General features: G+C 41.6%; 1 protein-coding gene across 2 annotated transcripts in view; it reads right to left on the reverse strand.

The window, feature by feature from the left end:
* Positions 1-5,835: 5,835 nt before the first annotated feature.
* The window catches only part of FNDC1 (fibronectin type III domain containing 1), a 63,709-nt gene continuing 48,514 nt past the window's right edge, over positions 5,836-21,030 (reverse strand). For both annotated transcript variants that reach the window (XM_041715185.2, XM_072926925.1), the window contains exons 15-20: positions 20,860-20,968; positions 13,272-13,351; positions 11,548-11,577; positions 9,771-9,932; positions 8,945-9,067; positions 5,836-7,531 (exon numbers count right to left, since the gene is read on the reverse strand). In XM_041715185.2, the coding sequence (XP_041571119.2) occupies positions 7,416-7,531; positions 8,945-9,067; positions 9,771-9,932; positions 11,548-11,577; positions 13,272-13,351; positions 20,860-20,968 (620 nt within the window). In that variant the 3' untranslated portion in view covers positions 5,836-7,415. The remainder of the gene's footprint in view (positions 7,532-8,944; positions 9,068-9,770; positions 9,933-11,547; positions 11,578-13,271; positions 13,352-20,859; positions 20,969-21,030) is intronic.

The following is a 21,030-nucleotide window of genomic DNA, read 5'->3' on the forward strand; positions in this document are numbered from 1 at the left end:
CTTGGAACAATTTTCTCTTGTTTATTAACTGCTGATTAGCTGCATAAACTAAACAGACTTCAACTGACTTGTATTTACATATTCTGCTCTTTCAGTAGACAACAAAAAAATACACAGTGTATCTGCTCTGGGCAGCCTCTCCTGGGTAGGCTCTTGCCTTTGGGCACTTCTGTCTGTATGGGTCACCACGGCAGAGGTTTGGGCTCTCACCCTGCCCTTCCCTGGGGGAAGGGGCTCCCAGTATCTGCCCACAGATGTCTGTTGGGGTGCCAGGTGTAGCTGTACAGACGGCCTCTGCCTTTCTCAAGGTTGTCCCAGCCAAAGAGTTGGGTAGCTGCAACACTCTGAGAAGCCATTTCGAGCAGTCCCTTCTCTCCCTTCAAAAGCTGATCTATGAATATTTACCTTCCAAGGCACGTGTACTCTGGGAGAAGGTGACTCACTGGTGACGGACTCCAGCTCGGGAGCTTGCCCCAGGCAAGACCTGCAATGCACTCCTGCTCAGTAGGGGCACCAAGGGCAGCACAAGGAGGAGAGGTTCTGCAGCCTGAACCAGGCAAGACAGGGGCCAGCATGAAGACAAAGATGCTGGGTGAAGTGGAGGAGCAGAAATCTGACCCCAGGCCTTCTCCTGTGTGTTATTGCCTCTGTTTTATTCCCTCATGATACTACTGACCAGACGGAAGAGGAAAATGCTGCTACATTTGTTTTTGGAGTTTGTGGCATTGGCATCTGCTATGTTTATGCAGGAGAGAAATGCGTGGGCAAGGCAGGTTAAACATCTGCTAGCAGGCATTGAGTGGGACAATACAGATCATGCCCATGGGTGCCAGGGAGGAACAACAACCTCTGAGTGAAATTGTGAAATATTTTTGGATAGTCCTTCGATTATACTTTCAAGACGGAGTGCTTCAAGAAAGACATTCAGCTACAAGAAAGAATCTCCAATTACCAAAGGAAGAAACTAAAGGAAAGGGGAAGATAGAGGTAAATCATGGAGAATCAGCAAAATCTTCTGTGATTTTATCAGTTTAAACAAATGTAGCCCATACTTTTAATGGGAAGAAGACTTTCACATAACAAAGACCTTTGGAAAGATGGAAGTGTGGAAAGCAATTAGGTGGGCAGAAACACTGTTGCTATTACACTCAAGAAGACTTTGAAAGCCTTCTGGAAACAGTCAGTAATGCTTTCATTCCTACTTCAAGATAAACTGGTTCTTGTTGCCCACAGTACTCCCGAAAAAATCAAACTGCCTGTAACCTCAGAAAATTATCACCAGTGAAAGTCCAGCAGGATCACACAGTGTTTTTTGTACTTGTTCCAACTTTGAACCTTCCAAAGCTTCAGACAGAGCAGGCTGCAAGTTTTATCTTGTGATAGAATCTTCCTGAAGATTCTCTTTAAGACCTGAGAATGGACTTTGCTATTCCTGAACCAAAAGTGTGCCTTCATTAAAAGAATTTTCTCACAATGTGTGTGAAATCATGAATTAACACAGAACAGAATCACAGAATATGCTGAGTTGGAAGGGATCCATCAGGATCATCAAGTTTAACTCCTGGCCCTGCACAGGACACCCCAAAGAGTCACACCCTGTGCCTGAGAGCATTGTCCAAACACTTGTTGAACTCTGTCAGACTGGTGCTGCAATCACTGCCCTGGGGAACTTGTTCCAGTGCCCAACCACCCTCTGGGTGAAAAAATATTTTCCCTGATATCCAACCTAAACCTCCACTCCTCTGCCTCTCCACTCATCTCCCGCAGCATGGACCTGTTATAAGTCCTGGCCAAACAGTATCTCCTGCCATCCAGAGGCTTTCTTCAAACCATGAGGGTATTGCCCACAGTCATGGGTGACCTGATCCTCAGGGTCAGCTTCCACAAGCCACATCTGGAACGCATGTGCAGAAATTACTCACAATAAGAAACCACGGTCAGAAATCCTTCATGGGAGTGTAGGAGACCACACCCCTTCCCTGCTTTTGCCCTCAGGGCCTCTCTCTCTTCCTCACAAATAGTCATGTATTATTTTGGAGGCAGTTACAACTTCCATTTAGAAACAGGAACATTTCTGATACAACAAAAGGGTGGGTGGGAGACCTGTGAATTTTCAGTCAGAGAAAGCACGGTGGAATCATATCCCTGATGTGATGGAGCCAGGTTTTTCTCAGTGGCATTCAGTCACAGACAAAAATCAATGGGCAGAAACTCAAATACAGGAAAATCCATCCTAACAAAAGAAAAATACTTTTATTGTGGAATGGTGGTTAACCACTGACCGAGGTTGCAGAGAAATCGTGGCGTTTACATCATCAGAGATCTTTAAAATGCAAAAGAACATGGTCTTTCTATACCTAATCTAGTTTCAGCAGGATTGGACTAGATGTTTCTCAATGGTCCCTTCCCACCTCAGCCATTCTGTGAATTTATTATTGTTTTTGTCCAATAAATAAGTCCACGGTGGAAAATATGTGGAGATTGAACTCTGTTTTTTGTGAAAGTTTTGTTCTTGTTTTGTCTGGCTGCATAATAGAGTAGTTGGTATCTTTCCTAGACTTGTATTCTCCAGGCTAGAGGAAGCTTTGAAAATCAGATCCAACACACTTGAACCTCAAAGCAAGGCCAGCATCAAAGTTAGATCAGGTGACTCCAGGCCAGTCATGAGCACCTTCGGCGGGGGGGTTTCCCTACCTCTCTGGGCTGCTGTCCCTGCACTTGATAAGTTTGATGATACACACATCTTAATATTTCTTGGAATTTCTCATGCTGAAGTCTGTGTCCATTGCCCTTCAGCCTTTCGGTGTGTGTATCACTCACAAAAGAGTGTGTCTATCTTCTTTGTTATTCCATTAGGCCATTTGAGATATCAAATCACTGCCAGCCAAGCCTTCCCTTCCCAAGTCTGAACAATCCCAGTGCTCAGCCTTTCCCTGTATGTCCTGTGCCCTAACCATCATGGTCACCCTCTCATTGACATCCTCCAGTTCAGGAGGGCAGAAGACACTCGATGTGCAGGCTCTCCTCTGCTGAAGAAAGAAGTACATCCCTGAGCCCACTGGCTGTGTCCTTGCTCATGGAGCTTGGTCTGTGGCTCACCTTCACTAGCACAAATATGTTCTTCCTTGGCATGTGACACATGGAGGTTCTCCAGCTCTTCTGCTGGTCAGGCCATGTTTGGAGCTGGGTGACACTGGCACTGGTGACACAACTGCCCTGAGGAGTGATGGAAACTAATGGTACCTGAGGACCTGGTCCCCATACTGTTGCCTTAGACACTTGACTCACTAGTGTTGACACCAGGATTTTTGCACTCAGCTACAATTCCGGTGTTATTCTCTCTGAGTGCTCATTCTCACCAGGCTCATACATTTCACTGACTGTTGTGATGCAGCTGGCAGAGTGATGTGGCAGAAGTCCTGTGGGAGTGCTTCCTGCTTTATGGGAGACACAAGCATGATGAGAAAGAGAGCAGCAGTACAAGGCATGGCTTTGTTTTCAAATGTTACCAGCTAAGGGCCCTCAGGCAGGCTGGCAGGGTTCTTTGGGTGGGACTTTAAACATCCATAGATGCCAGTTTTGCCTTAGGAAGCAGAGTTGGGCTACTGCCATATTGACCTCATTCCCTTCTTCATTTACCTCTTTCTCTTCTGCCAGAGGAAGGCAGCTTTTCACTTGAGTAACAACTATCTGCCTGGTAAGAAAAGAGGACAAGGGTTCTGTGGCAGAAAACTGTATGGTTCCTCATAGAGAGGAGCTGCAAGGATCATTTCACATTGCTCAGAGGGTAGGGTTACCTCCCACAAAGGCTTTCTATTATCTTTCCAAGTGACACTCAGTGCTTCCTTCATCACCAAAGAGTTCCAGTGTTCACATCCTGGGTCCACATGCAGGGCTTTGGCTGCCCCTGAGAACCCTTGGCATTTCTCACATGTTGGCAATTGTTCCTGCTGTCTTTGAGGCAGAAATCCCAATTCTCACAAAAAATATGGTACAATGATCAGAGATTTGCATCTGGAACTGAGCAGGCCAGACAATGCTTTGAGCAGCTTGCTTGTCTTTTCCTCCCCACCCCTTCCTCTGTTGTGTTTTTATCCCTTTCTTTTTCAGCTCTGTACAATTCCCCACTAGGCAAGGCCCTGGCATCCCTCCATTCCTGAGAGACTTGGACCGGAGGCGATGCAAGCCCAAGCTGTGTGAATTTTCTCTCTGTGGGGGTCCTCTTTCTCCTCCATCCTGTTCCCTCAAGGTCACTTAGACAAGAAAGCAAGGGTGGTGCAACACCCCTCAGAGCCTCTGAAGGGACATGGCATTCTCTGAGCTGGCGCCAAGAGCTTGAAAACCAGATGCAGATGTGGTGTTGCCAGTAAGAGGGGCATGGGAGGAGATCTGAGAGAGGAAAAGACCCGTTTCTTTCCCATTAGCAGTACCCAAAGTTGTACGACACTCTCTGATATACAGCCACAAAGCTGTACAGTTACTTCAGTTGAGAGGCAGTTTATCTCCCAAAGGAATGTGCTGCTTCTTCTGTGCTGGCATGGCAGGACCATTGTGCCATGGGGACAGCAGAGAAGTGGGGAAGGAAAGGGGAGGGTTGCCTATTGTTCAGAACACTGACAGGGCCTTTGAGAGAGGATCTGGATTGGGACATGGCTTTCCTGACCCATGCAGCTTTTAGTCACCTCTGTAATCCCACCACCTCTTAGATGAACAAAGAGAAAGATCAGCATAATCTCTTCAAGAAACTACCTAGTATCAGGATAATATGTTTACCCTACACATGGGGCAAAGGATGCAAATATGTCAATCAGATCACCTTGTACATCACAGAGGACTTATCCAGACCTCAAAGTGAAGGCAACAGACTGCATACCATTGTACTTCATGTGTTTCCCTGCTGTGCCCTACTGCTGACTCTGCCCTGGCTGGTTTAGCCTCAGAGATGATTTACACTGGAGGGGAAGAGTGCACAGTGTCCTCCACCCCTACCTCAGCACTGCCCAGTTTCTTCTCAGCTGAGACTGAAGAAAAAAACACTATCTCAGACCTTCACCCCTAGTAACATCTCTGAATGGGACTGTCTCACCCCAAAGGTGCTTCCAGCAGGGAACGAAAGAATCATGTCTCTTCAGATTAATAAATCAAATTTACCTGTGTTATCTGAAGGTATAATGCAGCTCTTCTGCAAAACTGCTCTCTGGACAGTCAGCCCAGCCTGTATTGCCACAGGACCAACATGTCATTTCCCTTTGCTGAATTTCATGAATTTTCTGACATCTCGTTTCTCCAGCCCATAGAAGTCCCTCTTTTGAGCAGCTCCCAGAACATAAACCACTCTCCAGCCCCAGTTTAGTATCAGTGGCAAGCTTGATACTGCATGCACTCCATCCATGCACTCCATCCCACTGTCCAGGTCATTAGGCCGTACTGGACCCAGTACTGGCCCCTGGGGGTGGTGCTTGCAACCAGCTGTCATTTGGACTTTGCAATATTTTTGATCACAACCTTTTGAGCCTCACAAGAAGGTGGATCACCAACTCTTTAAGCCATATTCCACCAGTTTCGCTACAAGCAGAGAGTGGGAGACCATGCCAAGTGTTTTACGGAAGCCAGTGACATTCTCTTTTTTTCCCTGTGTACGGCGGCAGTAATTTCAATGATGATGATGATCAGGATGGTCAGGCATGATTTGCCTTTGGTAACTCCACTCTAGCTGCTAACCATCTTCTAAAGAGAAGCTGACACTTAGTCCTGTCCCAAGGAGGACTTTTTGAAAGCTAACAATTTGTCACATAGATTACTCGACACAGATGACCAGAAAGCATGAAATAGAAATTGAACCATGTATCATAGGTTTATTAGGGGAAAAAAGTTATACTTCAAGACCATATATTTGGCACTGTACTGAAGCAAAAATATGTGAGTGAAATTAAAATGTTAAAACCCAAATCACCATGAAAAAGAAAATGCTCTTTTAATCATTTTAATTCCCTTTTTTGCCCCCATACAATTTAAAATAACTACAGGAAGCAACTCAAGGAGTGTTAAACTTATGCTACATGTAAGCTGGAACAAGAGTGAAAGATGGACCAGGGACTGGATCTGTACCCCAGGTTATTGCTACTCTCCCAGGCTGCCAGATCAGGCGAGTCTTACTAACATGAGCAAAGGTTCTTGAGACATTACCATGCAACATCATTGCAAGCTTCCAAATGCCTTCTAAAAAATAATCATTACACCTTTCATTCATGTCACTTTCTGCTTTCTGGTCTGCTTGGAAGAGATGTTGGTAGTATTTAAAAAGAATTGTATCGTAATTTGTCCCCATAGTCAAATGAGCTTCCTGCTAGTTGACTCCTGTATTGGTGGCTTGGGCTTCTTTTTGGAGAGCAAATAAGTTAAAAGCAGTTCCTAATTTCCAAATTACTCATCCTATGCCTCCGCACAGTAATGTGAAAGATACTGACAAGGAATAAATAACATACAAAATAAGATGAGAATGGATTGAAGGAAAGCTGCACTAAAACTTTTAAATAGTAAAGGATAGAAAGCTTAACTGATGCTGATGAACTGCTGGGTATGTGTTTTTGCTGGACTATACAGTGCCACTCTAACATGGATAGAGGAGTAGAAACCGATTGAATGTCCAGTCCAAAGGCTGCCGAGGAAGTGGGATACAGGTCTTGATCAATAATTCAAATGTTACATCAACAGTACTCACAAGAAGAATACAGCTCTTTCCTTGGTTAATATATTTTGCATAGCAATATTTCAAAGAATTAACAGCACCTTTTACATAAAAATTCCAAACATATTTATCTAGTGAACAATAAGATCTCAGCATCTCTAAGAAGTATTTCTGCAGATGTACAGTACTGTATTTATATAGATATAGATACAGATATATCTCAAAGTGAATTTACACTGTGACCTGGTGATTAGTCCAGCAGTGGATGAACCCACAGGGTAAGTCTTCAGGAGAATATACTGCCTTTGGTGGGTGGCCAGTTACATGGCATGATTGCATAGGGGAGCCCCATCGGGCAGCAAAAGACAGTTTAGCATCCCATTAAGCAAGCACAGCATGCTTAGGTCGTTCCTGTAAGATATAATAAACTTCCAAATTTTCATGGCTAATACAGTTCTAATTTTCACAAGTTGCACACATTGCAACCTTCTCTTTGTGCCTTAAAGACACAGAAGAGGAAGGAAAGAAGGAAACTTATATCCTATCCCTGCTTCCAAACAGAAATCAAGTAGCACCACAGATTTAGGCTGGTAAGAGGTGTCCATGTTTGTCTTCACGATGGTTTCTTGAGCAGCTGGTCTTCACTGGTTTGCCCCATTTATCTCAAAGTCCTCCAGTAGAAATCATTTGAGAAGCATGGTCTACCTAAGACAGGAAAGACAGACTCCTACCATTTCCCTGGGATGGGCACACCACACTCATACCAGCCCACGTAGTAGTAGGGTGTTGTGTATCCAATGCGTCCAAATGATACAGGTTCCTGGCGGTACTGGCGGTAATACCCTGTCAGGAGAAAAGCACCCATTTGTATTCCAGAACACAGACACAGCAATTTAACAAAAGTAGCAGATGCAGTGAGAGTCAATCCCACAGCACAAACTAAAATTTATAAACTGTCTGGCAGGGAGTTGTATCAAAAAGGTATTCGTTAGCCCTGGTATTTGGCTGAGATCTTTCTTGAGTGATCTAACTCTGGTCTTTCATATTTCTTGTAGTTTTGATTTGGTTTACTGCTCAAAATCTTTTTAACTATTGTGCAATGCTTTAGTCTGCCAAAGAGCTTCTGCATTTCACTCCAAAAGGTGGGCATATTTCAGCTGTGTTTATGAAGTTTCTAAGTCAGTTTAAATATATGAAGGACTCTGAGGCAAAAAATACCATCAAATCACATTATCTCACAGGGCTTAAGAGACTATCAGCAAAAGTCAGCTTTTCACAAAACAAAAAGGTATCATTTCATGCAGTAAATACTGAGTTAAGCCCTCCCTTCCCCTTTTAATTCATCTGCAGAAAGAATGTGACTGCTTAAAGCATTAGAAGAGGCTCAGCATTCTTGTCCACATAGCTCGTGCATTGGAACATCTGAAACACCCATGGCGTGTGCCAATAATAAAATTTCTGTGTGCTTTCTATCTCTTAGACCTAGTATATACACATCTGGATTAATCATCTGTCTTCTGAGCTAAGAATGCAGTACTTCACTGTGATATATAAATATCAATGACTATTTCAGTTTCTTCCTGGTTACGCCACCATGCAAAGAATATCAACACATAATTTCACATAGAAACCACTAAAGCTAACTGAATAATTTAAACCAACAAACTTACTGAAAAGATTGGCTGACTTCTATGATTGGTTTCATTTTGGGAAGCAACCTGTCCTCTACCTGGTTATGTGAGGTGAGCAATTTGCTCAAAGGAACTCCTTCAAGGTAAGAATTTTCCCTCTGAGTCTACCAGGCCAGAATAAAAGTACTGACCTTAACTCACTAGACATATTCCTTTGTGTTTTGCATTGAATGAACTAATGGAAATCATTCACAAAAGCTGTATTTGCAAAGATGTAGCTGGTCCCTTTAGGCATATGGAAGAGGTTTTTGCATCTTGATTCAATGAATTGGGTCTTATCAATAAAAGAAAGGTTTTAAGACCTGTACAATTAGTTTTTGTTTCATTTTTGTATTTTATCACTGCACAGTATTTGCATCATATGCTCTTCTCTGTCTCTTTCTCTGCACCCACAAGTCCTCTGGGACTTGCATAATCTGTTCTCAGCTACTGCATCAGCTGGACTCCTCGGAGGGCTGCCAGCAGCTGTGGACAGAGCTCCACTCTGCGCTCTGCTTCTTACCCCTTAATCCTACAGATGGGCTAACAAGCTCCTGGCCAGCATCCCACTCCCCCACTGCTATACCTCGGATTGTGGGCAGGGCTTCAATGTACGACTGAGGTCCCGTTCTTCCATCCAGGTGTGAATCCACAAATTGGCAGTGGTCCTCACCCCTTCCCCAGCTATCCCCAATGCTGTAGAAGGTATCTGAAGAGTGATACAGACAGATTACTTAACTCAGCAATACTCATATCTGGGATACTCTCTACCACCAAGAAAGGAGGTGTGGAAGAAACAAGGAAGAATGTTGCAGTGACACACACAGTGTTACCAATGAACAAACAGGGACAGAAAAAGAGAGAATGCTACCTTCACAGTACGGAAGCAGAAATTATGGAAAATAAATGGGTTACATCTCAGTAAGGAGTAGTCCCCATTTTGCAAGTCCATGGGCAGTGAACTGCAGGTAACAGGTGGAGAGAATTTCAACTGGATTAGTTGAAATGTATCATGTGAGAGTAAAAAAAAAAACTCTCAATATGTCAATACCATTAGTTTGACTTCCGTCTCAAATGAAAATTAAAAACTGTGGAGCTCTCTTTCTCAAACAGACAGGGCCCTTTATTTCTTATTATCCAAACACTGTATTGAAACTATACTAAGGCACTACAATAGTCATTAGTATAGTCTGAAAGACCATTGAGATGATCCCATTACCCCAGCTCAATAATATAGAAAGTTTTTTTCATTATCTCTCAGGCAATGCATCTGTGTAAGAGCTACTACTAATTCTTCTTGAGAGAAGGACTCTCACACAGTGGTCACACAATTCTGAAACATCTGAAATAAAGAAAACCAGAAGATGAAGAGACAAGTAATCGTGTTGCAGGAAATAAATCTTGGTGCCTACCTTTCAGGTCATCACTGAGGTAAATTTTGTACCTTAAGGAGTTGCAAAGAACCACTCCTACAAACTTGCGGTACCAAGTTCGTTTCACGTACTGCTTGCCAGTGCAGTCTGAGTAGGTGGGGTCATATTTAAAAGTGAATGGGATCCAGATAGGCTCACCACCTTGGAGAAAAATATAAATTCCACATTAGGGACAGACACTTCAGTCCAAGTTTTGCAGAGTTTAACATCTAATAATATGTTTCAGAAGACATGCTGCAACAAATTAATGTTTTATATTTAGAAATAGTACTTAAAGAGAAAATATTATTAAAAATAAAGTTAGAGACTTTATTAAATCTCTCCTAGGCAGTAGACAAAAATAACTGTTAAAATTATTAAAATATGATTTTCTTCACTGAACCACAGCTTTAAGTAAACCGTCTTAATTGTTTCAGTAAGACTTCTTCTCTACCTAGTATTACACAGTTTCTGTTCTTAACACAGTCTGATCTTAGGTTTGACGGTGACTTGCCTTTTAAGACTTTAAAACATAGCTCTTTTACAGAAGAACAGATGTTAAGAACTCTGCGGTGAGCAAGAGACTGTGAAGTCTCTTCTTGCTATTCAATTTAAAAGATCATAACAAAAATATACTTTTCTGTTTTGTTTTCCCAGATTGCATTAAAACAGACTAGATTCCAGTAATGGACAAGTGAGACCTTTCCTGGGGAACTCTGTTCAGAGCATTGCTGCAGATAAGACTGCTTAATTGTATTGCAAAAGAATAAATATTCCTACTGGCTTGCCGAAATATTTGCTGTGTACTACCAAGACAATGTAATTTATTTTGAAATTGCTGTTCTATTAATGTATACAGAATGATACAAAAAGCTTCCAATGTGACAACTGGCCCAAAGCCATGTTTTTACTCTGCTATTTCTAGGCGGTTTACAAATGAGATTGGAAGGTTCTTCTGTTAGTCATTCTTCCTCTCACTGGGCACATGGACCAAATCCTGCAAACCCTTGCCTGTGAGAAGCAATCACTGATCGGCAATCCTCAGAGACTTCCGAGGACATAAAGAAACCAGACTAGCAAGGATAATAAAACAGAGAGGGAAGGGATAACCTGGACTCTCTTTTCATGAAAAGTGTAGCAAAAAATACAGAACCAACCATTCTAATGCTTAGGAAAGCTGATGGAACATAGTAACCATGAGTTTTTTTCCTGCACCTCTTAGAGCATGTACCGCCTGGGGTTACACTACCAATGTTCATGTCAGCAAGGCTAGTCCCAGCACCAGGAAATCAGATCTTCTGATTATGGGCTGAACTGGCTTATTGCAAATTTGGAAATACAAAGCATTTGTAGCATATTATTCAAGTCAGTAATAAACCCTTGAATTTTTTGGCATTTATAAGGGCATGATGATTTGTACAGATGAGCACCAGAACTAGAGAGAGAGAAACCTGATCCTGCTATTCAAGTTATGCTTAGGCAACTGAAAGAAACATACTGAAGTAACATAGTTCACTACTTTTTACCAAGCAATTAAAGCTATTGTACCAGGGAAAAATATGGACCAAAATCAAGTACTTATTTGAACACATCTTTACAAGGTTTATCTTTGTCCTAAGACAAAAAATGTTTTATGAATTAGTCCCATATGTTACTACCTGTTCCCACTTAAAACTGTACCTAAAACTGCATGTTTAAATGTTTCTAATTCCCATATTTGAACTGTTTTGCACAGGCTTTATGCACTTCATGAATGAAACAACAGGGTAAGACTTACCAGGCGGCCTAACAATAAGGAGAGGATTGTCTAGAAGAAAAAAACACACAGACAATTTAGTATTTTGCTCCAAACCTTATTTTATAACATGCAACATATGGAGTCACTGATTGAACATTTTCAATAATGTACTTCATCCTATGATGGCATTCTTTATTGAAAATTCTTATCAGCTCAAACCTTACACTTGCATTAGAAGAGCACTCTGAATTAGCAATTTCTTTCTCTTATGACCCATTCCATCACTGTAACTATACCACTTGGCCTTGCATTTACCAACTGGTTTTTGTACTTGTGCCAGCTACAAAGCCACCTTTGGCCATGTCAAATGAAAGATTGAGGCTGCAAACAAAACTTTAAATTTGGTGTATGTAACATATTAAATAAAGCTCACAAAGGAGCTGATTTTGGATGGGAAAACTAGGCATCCAGGCCCATATGCTGGCAGCAGGAAAATGATCTGCAAGATACAGCACTGAATTATGGAATTGTTTAGGTTGGAAAAAGGCCTTTAACATCAATGAGTCCACTGTCAACACAGCATTGCCAAGTCCTCCACTAAACCACGTCCCTCAGTGCCACATCTACATGTTTTTTAAACACCTTCAGGGATGGGGACTCTACCACTTCCCTGAGCAGCCTGCTCCAAAGCTTGACAGTCCTTCTCTGGACGCTCTCCAGCACCTCAAAGTCTTCCTTGTAGTGAGGGGCTCAAAACTTAATACAGGACATGAGGTGCAACCTCACCAGTGCCAAGTAGGGGCACAATCACTGCCCTGGTTCTGCTGGCCACACTATTGCTGATACAGGCCAAGATGCCATTGGACTTCTTGGCCATCTGGGCAATATCAAATATTATGCTTGGATTAATACTTAAGGCCCTTATTAATTTAATGAAAATCTGAATACATTATCCAGGACCACTGACTTATCTCACATTTCTGTCTCCCTTCCGTGATGATTTACTTCCACTGTTCTTAGTGGAGCTTCTGAAGTGACCACTACAGAGCGAAGGCAAATGAGCTATGGCAGAGACTGTGTAAACCTCATGCCATTGAAAGGGCAAAATTTACAAGAAACAACAAGACCTTTCACTCAAGTAAAGACTGAAAAATTTGTTCTTTATTGCTCAGTGGAGTCACTGGCCTCTGGCTCAATGGAAGTCAAAGAAGAAACAGGCAAAATTTAGCTCATTTATCCTACTATTTTTAGAAGGGGGTGTTGCTCTTGAATGTACTATTAACCCTGTGAAAGAGCAGCATTCCTTGTCAAAAAAAACTCAAAAAAAACCAACAGAGAACTTTGCCTTCTGATGGAACTATTGCCTTCTGTATTTCTTCCAGAGACAATTGCTTCCAACTGTTTAGCTGTTCAAAATTAGGAAACTAATTCACTAAATTTTTGGTCAGTCTATCAAAGACCTTAAACTTCACATTGCTTCTGTATTGTTGGACATTAGTAGCCCTTTGTATTTGAAACTCAGTTTCCTGTGCCCTGGAGCTGACTTTAACATCACTTACATTTTCATAGTAGCATTAAGAGTGTGTATTATTTTTCCTAGCTTAACTGAAAACAAATAATTAAAGTTTAAAAAACCCAAAATAATATGAAAGAGCAAGTCCAGAATAATCACTGTTATTGGCATGCTGGTTTCAGTCATTGTCCTGCTACATCTGTTATTATGAGTTATGAGTTTTGAGATGAAAATAAAAAGCAAACCATACCAGATTCTGTGATAAATGAGACTGAAGAACTAACAGGCCCATAACCAAAAGGATTCTTTGCTTGAACTTTAAAATAATACCTGAAACAAGAAGAGAGGGGAAATAATACTGAAACAGATTCCATTGAGATGGCTATATTATAAGTAATACTAAAACGGGGTAAGAATCAAAGCAGAAGAATTCCACTGAGTATCCTTTGCATTAAATGGAGTTGGATACTGAGCCAGAGTATGAGTTGGCTGTTACAGACAAATGTCTCCTTCTTGCAATTGCTCCCATGCATATTTTTTGAACACTTATAAATCATCTCCCTTCCAAAAACCACACACAACAACATCCACTTTCTACGAAACTAATAGCAAAAGACTAAAAAAAAAAGTTGCAAGGAAATCAAATTCTGATCTCAGGAATAGTTTTAAACCAGAATAACTCCTAGGGAAGCAGTGGTGTAAACTGCAAACAGAAACTGCATCAGATTTACATGAGATCAGAAGCTAAGCTTTTGACCTTTCTGTAAAAACTCCAGCAGCATTAAGATCACAATACTTGAGTAAAAGAAGAAAGCATCACATGATGTCTTACTGATTTCTCCAAAGTATTTAAATCACATGCTTAACTCAAAGCACATGAATCACCACTACAACTCCATTTTTTGCTCAATAGAAGCAAATTTATCCTCACCCTTAGGGAAGAATACATGTAAGTACCCTTTTAGTTTATTTCCAAATACAATGATTTTTAGTTAATACCTACCCTGACATTTTTCCCAAGATTAATGTTTTCTTCTATTCCTTTTATATTTGGATCAGTCCAACAGAAACCAACTAGAATGGAAGATTACTTAAAAATTTCCAGCACAGCATTTTTCAAATTCCTGAGTTTAGGTTTTCCTTTCTTGCCTGCTTTCTCCATTTCCTTCTTGTACATAAATAAATAAAAAAAAAAATAAACTTACTGTGCCTCTGTAATATCCACATAGCATTTGGATCTTGATTTAGCCTCTCATCCAAAAGCAGACATGTCCAAAAGGTCTATACACATAACAGGGCAAGTGATTACTTGCATGGATGGTTGCCACCAAGGACTGGATTACCTCACATGAGAGTGTCCCACCTGAATGGTAGGCCTGATGTGTCACAGCTGGTGAAAGGGAGTCTACTCCATCAAAAACATCAGGCTGCTCTTCCTGGTGAAGATCTCTCAGACTTAACCACATAGCAGGGCCTGGAGGTCCCTCCTGAAATGCTCCTCTCTGGCCTAAGCACATATGAAACTCTTCACAATGAAAAACCAGAGGGGACACGGTTGACCAGCCTTTTGGCAAAATGTTTGTTTTTTTTTTTCATTAAAAGGAATATCTTTTGTCAAGAAAGATGAACTGCTTTGCCTTAAAATCAAACTGATCTTTATGAAAAGGTAGGAGGAGATGTGCAAATCTTTCTTCTTTGGCTGAAGGGTGGTAGTCACATGAACGCTGGGTTTTGCCAAGAGGCAAGGTGGTTATCTCCAGGGTATGGGCCAGGGCATCTCGCTTATCCTTAAAAATTGCAGGCACATTGTCTAGGTGAAATCAAGGCAGAAGCTACCAGAATTGAAATATTCTGGACTTCATCCATGGCAACAGATTTACCTTGTATCTTCGCTGGACCTGGAGCACATGCATATGTCCCACCCTCTGTGGGACATATTCCCAAGCCTGCATGAGGGACATGTCCCCTGTCCCTGCTGTGTCCTGCAGCTGATACCAGAAAACTCCTCCTCTATTGCTTTCTGCAGCCAGTTCTGCCTTCAATTAATGAGTATACGATGCTCACAAACAACTTTTTTTTTTAAAGACACATACGCTGTGGCAAAAAGAAAATATGATAAATGCAAAATTCAGCAAGGCTGTGCTTTTTGCTCATGCCCAGCACAATCCTTTTGCTGGCAGAAAAGTTTGCCCCTGTATTGACCTAGATTTTTTTGTATAGAAGAGTGTTTAGCATGTCTGGAGAAAGAGGAGAGGGAAGGCAAAAACCTCCCATGTGCTTCTCCACTTCTGGCCACCCAAGCAGAGCATGGCAGCTCAAGCACTGCTTTAATCCCAAGTTGCCAATGCTCTCATGGGGCACCTGCTTTCATCCACACCTCCTTCACTAGCACTTTTGTCACATGGATCAGGACAGGGGTGAGCAGCACAAGGCTGTCCATAGGGAGGGGACACAAGGCAGCACTGTGGTTTTTGAAAGAGCTGCAACACAGCCACAGCTCAGTGTTTGATGCTTCAAAAAAGCAGGAGAAAAATGCTTTCCAGCCCACACCTTTCCCACAATGCTTCAAAGCACAGTGGAAGGTACGGATGCCTGACTTCCCACTGCCTCCAAAGTATAATCAGATACCACCTTTCAACACAGTGGCACTGTCTGAGTAACTCATTAAATACACTTCATACACGTGTATTAATGATAGCCTCAGATCATTCCCACCGGACACTGAGTGCCATAATCCCCTTAAAACAGGAGAGAGAGCAGGCCAAGAACCTTGTGCACCTCTTTTAAGTGGGGAAAAACACGCAGATTTGTAGCCAATGCATAATGCAGGAACTGATTACCAATGCAATCAGGACAACTGTACATTCAGCTGTCCTGTTACATACATAGAAGCCCATCTAGGGCATATGATGGTTCATGTTGCCTGCTTGACTCTCTAAAAAAAAAAACAGTGATGAAGTCATGAGTACATTTTTCTTCACTAGATTGCAATATTGGCTCCTAAGCCTTTATATACAGAAGAAAGCTCTAGTTGTACCAGAAAGAGAGACAGATCTCAGGATTTGCTGACCTATGATTTAAACATAGACAATGCTATGGCTACTGTATTAAGAAGGTCAATAAAATAATGCAGCTGGGATATATTTCTTTCTCAGACATGACAAATAAAAAAAGAAATTGCCAAAGCCATTCTAGGTCCAGGAATCTGACATTTTCATTAGTCAGAATCCTTCAGCTGATGAATTTGCTAGGAAATCTCAAATCAGTATAACTTGACTAGTTTTCATCGCATAGATACATGAACAAAATTTGCAATATACAATTTCATTTACACTTTGCTTAAGCAGTACTGTATGAATTGCTATCATTAGGAACAGAAGAATCACAACAGATGAAGTACCATTTGTTGTTCATTTTCAATACAGAAAACAAAAAGGTTTTTCCTCCTACGAATAAACTTCCTTTGAGATTTTATATACCAGTTCTAGTGATACGTCAAGAAAGGACATAGTGGACTGTAAAAGGGAATTGAATATATAACATGTTTTTTCATTTAGGCTACATGACTTGTTGTTCAACATACCTGTCAAAATTATTCTTTTACTTAATTTAAGATGTCTCTATTCTGTTAGAATTAAATAGCTGGCACTCACAGTGCAAAGTGAGATAATCACTCAGCATGATAATTAGGGAAGCAGTTTTAAAAAAAAAAATTAGTTATCTGCAAATTCCTTTTTCCAGACTTGCCAAAGGCATGCCTGCATGGATCCTCAGCCCTGCACTCTGCTCAGTGGCAGGCTGAGATGGTAGGATGCACCCCCACAGCAAGGGCTAAAATCCTCTGTCTACAACTGCACCATTCTTCCATATGAAAAATGTGTAAATCAATGCCTGCAGGTTCACAGGCTAATGCAAAATGTCTCTCTCCATCTGAAATGGCCAACCTCTACATCCCTCATCAATATTTACAACTAATATTATAAGAAGACATTAGTGCCAAGCTGGCAGAGGAGCTTCCTACAGAGCTGGTATGAGGTAGGTATGTGCCACACAGGTCTGCCACTTGCACAGGGCAATGGTTTCATGGACATCTTAGCTCTTTTGTGTGGCCCTGGTGGCACAAAACAGACACCTGTGGTTGATGCTCTTTGTTGGACGTACCCTGGCTTTGTTTTAATGGAGCTATAGAAAGGAAATAGAAATTTTTGGTGCCTCTGGCCCCCTGGAACAGAAGATCCAGGCTCTGTTTACAGTTATAAGCCCTGAGTAAATGTTTAACAACCTTCTATGAAATACTATGTACAATACTGGATTGGTAGCAGGCATCGCGGGATCAGAATAGCACCAGACTGAACAAAACCCAAGTGAACAGAGAGAAAGATTTCAGAATACATGGAGATATGGGGGTGAAGAACAGACTTTTAAATCATGAGACTATCTAGCTACTCCCATCAGGCACTGACACGGCATTCCTGAAAAAGGCAGAAAAAAGTCTAACCATGCACAGGAAGGGGACTGAAATGTTTATGGCAAGAATTAAAATGTTTCTGACTGCATAAGTCGGATTTAGTGGTTGAGCAGATCCTGTCCAGCCCTTTGCATCATCTTCTGTGACAGCTGAGAATTAAAGTTAGGGAAGGAATCTTGTCAACACTACTGGTTTAAAGATTAAACCAGTAAAGTTTTTAAAGTTTTTAACTGATTTAAAGTAATTTTAGTGTTTACAATCACAAATCACAAGGAAGCAGCTCCCGTACCCACTGAAGCTGACCAGAGTTTCACTAATGGAAAAACTTCCACTTCTCAAAGGGAGGTCAGACCAGGCCTCAGGAGAAAATTTATGACATGGATTAAACATAGCTTTCTGTTTTGTTTGTAAAACCTAAATAACAGGCAGATGTTTTCCAGGATATGTTGACAGCTTGAAATCTTCTCTGGTGCTGACTTCAGCCAGGATACCAACCTGCTTCTCATATACTGTGCATGCTGCAAAATTGCACCACCCATAGCCCCTTGTGGGATGCCCAGTAGCCAACAGCATCTGCTCATCGTAAATGGCTTAATCAGGCATTTCTCACAAAATGCACTAACAATGCAGACACAAAATTTTTAGATTAACTTCAGCTTTCATGCCATATTTTCTTAAGTATGGTATCTTTTCCTAGTGGTTAAGGAGTTATTTTTAAGACGAAAGTTATGCAATCAATTCAGTCTGTGGGTTTGGAGAACGTAAATGAGAATGGCTGATACATAAAATTTCTGTTACAAAGATCCTTTGTTCTCCACCACAGACCCCACCTGAAGCCTTTATTGCCTTCACAGACCATATAATAGGGGCCAATGGAGTATACCATCTTCAGGAAATGCTTCTGAAACAATATGCTTAAACAAATAGCACTTGCTTGAACCTCCCTATCATGAAACAGAATCTTAATTCAACAAGAAAGTCATTAGGCTCATGGAGATGCATGAATCCATAGCCTTGCTGCCTATAAAACTCCATTCAAATACAGACAAATTGTGACCTTCTGAAGCCTGGAGTTAATGTATATCTCAGACATGATGGCAGCTCAGCTCCCACCAATTCCCCCGCACTGAGAGTAGCATGGACAGCAGCTGCAGAACTGTGATCTTTCATTGCAACCACTCCTTCTGGTGTTCTGAAGCCCTTTAGGTGTTGGGTATGAGAAGCAGAAAATGATCTCTGGCCTTCACCACTGTCCTTAGGGCATCAGGAGAAGGAGAAATGACTGAAGGACTGAAGAGAGGTGAGGAGCTTCAGCTGAAGGTAGAAGCAAGAAATAGAGAGCTGCAGGCAGGAGAAGTTGGGGTATAAAGGCAATGTCTCCCTGGCCTACATGGGAGACAAAGTAAGAGTGGAGGAATGAATACTGGTGAAGGGGAAAAGGGCTGGGCATACAGGGGAGGCTGGGATGTGGAGGCAGAAATGGGTTCTAGCAGCAGGAGGAGAGTTATTTAGGGAAAGGGAGTCCTCAGGTCACAAAGATGTAGATGTACAAAGGCAGAATGGTCTGCATTCCATAGTGCTTCCATCACATTTTGCTATAATAGGTGAAACCCACAGAGAGCTGTGCCACATACTACCCTTATATACATTTGTAACAGCAATGTTTTGCAAGGAGAGTGCTAGCAGATGCAGAGTATACCACTGAAGCTTTCCACTGTGAAGTAATTTTGCTTTAACACACCATGAACCAGCCTCAAAGACTCTCACTAAGGTCTAGATTACCAATCTTCTAAATAAGTGGCCTTTTTTTAGCTCTTGGATATGTAAGAAAATGCCTCATGAAGTGTGTGATTGACAGTACCACAGACAGAACAGGAAAGGATAAGACGGACCATGTTTTCCTGTAACATCTTATCTCTCTACTTTTAACTCTGTGGGTGCTCTGAATGTGCTTATCCTGCTTCTCCATAATTAACATTCCCCTGCTAATTTTTCAGGTCTTTGACACTGCAGGTGTCCTCTGCTGAACATGGCCATTGTGCAACTGCGTAAGGAACTGCTGCTGAAGTTGCTCAGGCTCTGACTCTCCCAAGGAGATGTCATGTCCTCAGAACTCTTTGGCTGGAGGGAGAAGACTCTGTGGAGGAGAGATGGGAGTACACCCCCTTCTTTAAACATACTGTGATTTCTTAGTGCTTGGATATTTCCCAGACAGCAGGAGCAGCTGCAGGGCAAACCTGTGTGAGTCTGTGCTGAAGTCTGGAGAAGTGTCTTGATGTGGTCAGAAAAATATGCCTCATGTGCCCCTCAACTGGCTACACTGCGCTGGCTTTTCAAAATTTATTTATCTTATTTTATCATTTTGTCTGTCAAGGTTTTAGATGAAGGCCATGCTCAAACGATTCTGTTTTCTAGGTTGAGGTTCTCAATCAACTACTATTAATGCTCAGAACCTTCCCTTTGCTTATGAATTGTCCCGGAAAGAAAAGATACTTTGGCTGACACACTGTTTCTTTCTTCTGTGCTGTCCTAGCACAAACCCTACATGCCTGTCCAAGCAGTCAATCCTCAGATCTGCAGCTCAGCATCAAGTATAAGGCATGCTAATTCCAGCCCACAACCCCAGTGCATCTCTCCACTGTGTGAGCAACACCTTCCACCAGTGCCTAAGAGACTGCAGACAGCAGCATGTGAAGGGCTGAGCCCAAAGGAGCACCAAAAGAATTTCAGGCTCAGAATTTGAGAGACAAGTATGTGAGACTCTGAGAATCTCTCTAAAGGAGCAGTTTGAATGGGATCCCTCTGTAGCTGTTTACTTTGCCCCCGTTCGCCACAAATTATTCCAGTATCCTGTGAAGCATGCATTCTTTTTCTGCCATTTCAGTCAGATTTTTTGTAAGATTAAGACCAAAGCTCCTGCTAAACTGAGTTCTGAGCAATTGCCACAGCCTCACTTTATACCACCAAGCCTTCTCTTCCAGTACTATTTATGTGAACAGAAAGCAATGGCCCACATCACATCAAGTCACATCATGGGTATATTTTAGTATACTTCCCCCCTCAACATTTGATTCAGTTATCCAAAAGATTAGAAAATGCATTTTAAAACAATATTTTTTTTTTAGTGAAATGTGTTTTCATACACACAAATATATATACATGTACACACTGCCATCTGTTCCAGAGTTAATACGGTAAAGATATCAGGTTGTTGTTGTGCAGTTTATAGAACAATTTGCTGTCCAACAGAATGAGTAAAATCTAAACCAGATGTAAACATTTATACTAAGACCAAGAAAAACAACTGACAATTCTCAAAATTTGTTTTATTTCCTTAACAGAATTGAGAAGGGGTGGATCAAATCCTTACCGTGTGTTGGGCTTCAGGTTCTCAATTGGCAAGTGAGTAGACCCTGCAGTCCTGGTTGACCACTTATTCTTTAAAAAGTCATCATAGGATGCACTGTAAACCAGATAGCCTGTAAACAGGAAAGAGAAATAGTTGTGAGGATTCTAATTAAATTTTAAATAAATTATATCC

Source organism: Taeniopygia guttata, chromosome 3, assembly GCF_048771995.1.
Source record: "Taeniopygia guttata chromosome 3, bTaeGut7.mat, whole genome shotgun sequence".
Classification (NCBI taxonomy): domain Eukaryota; kingdom Metazoa; phylum Chordata; class Aves; order Passeriformes; family Estrildidae; genus Taeniopygia; species Taeniopygia guttata.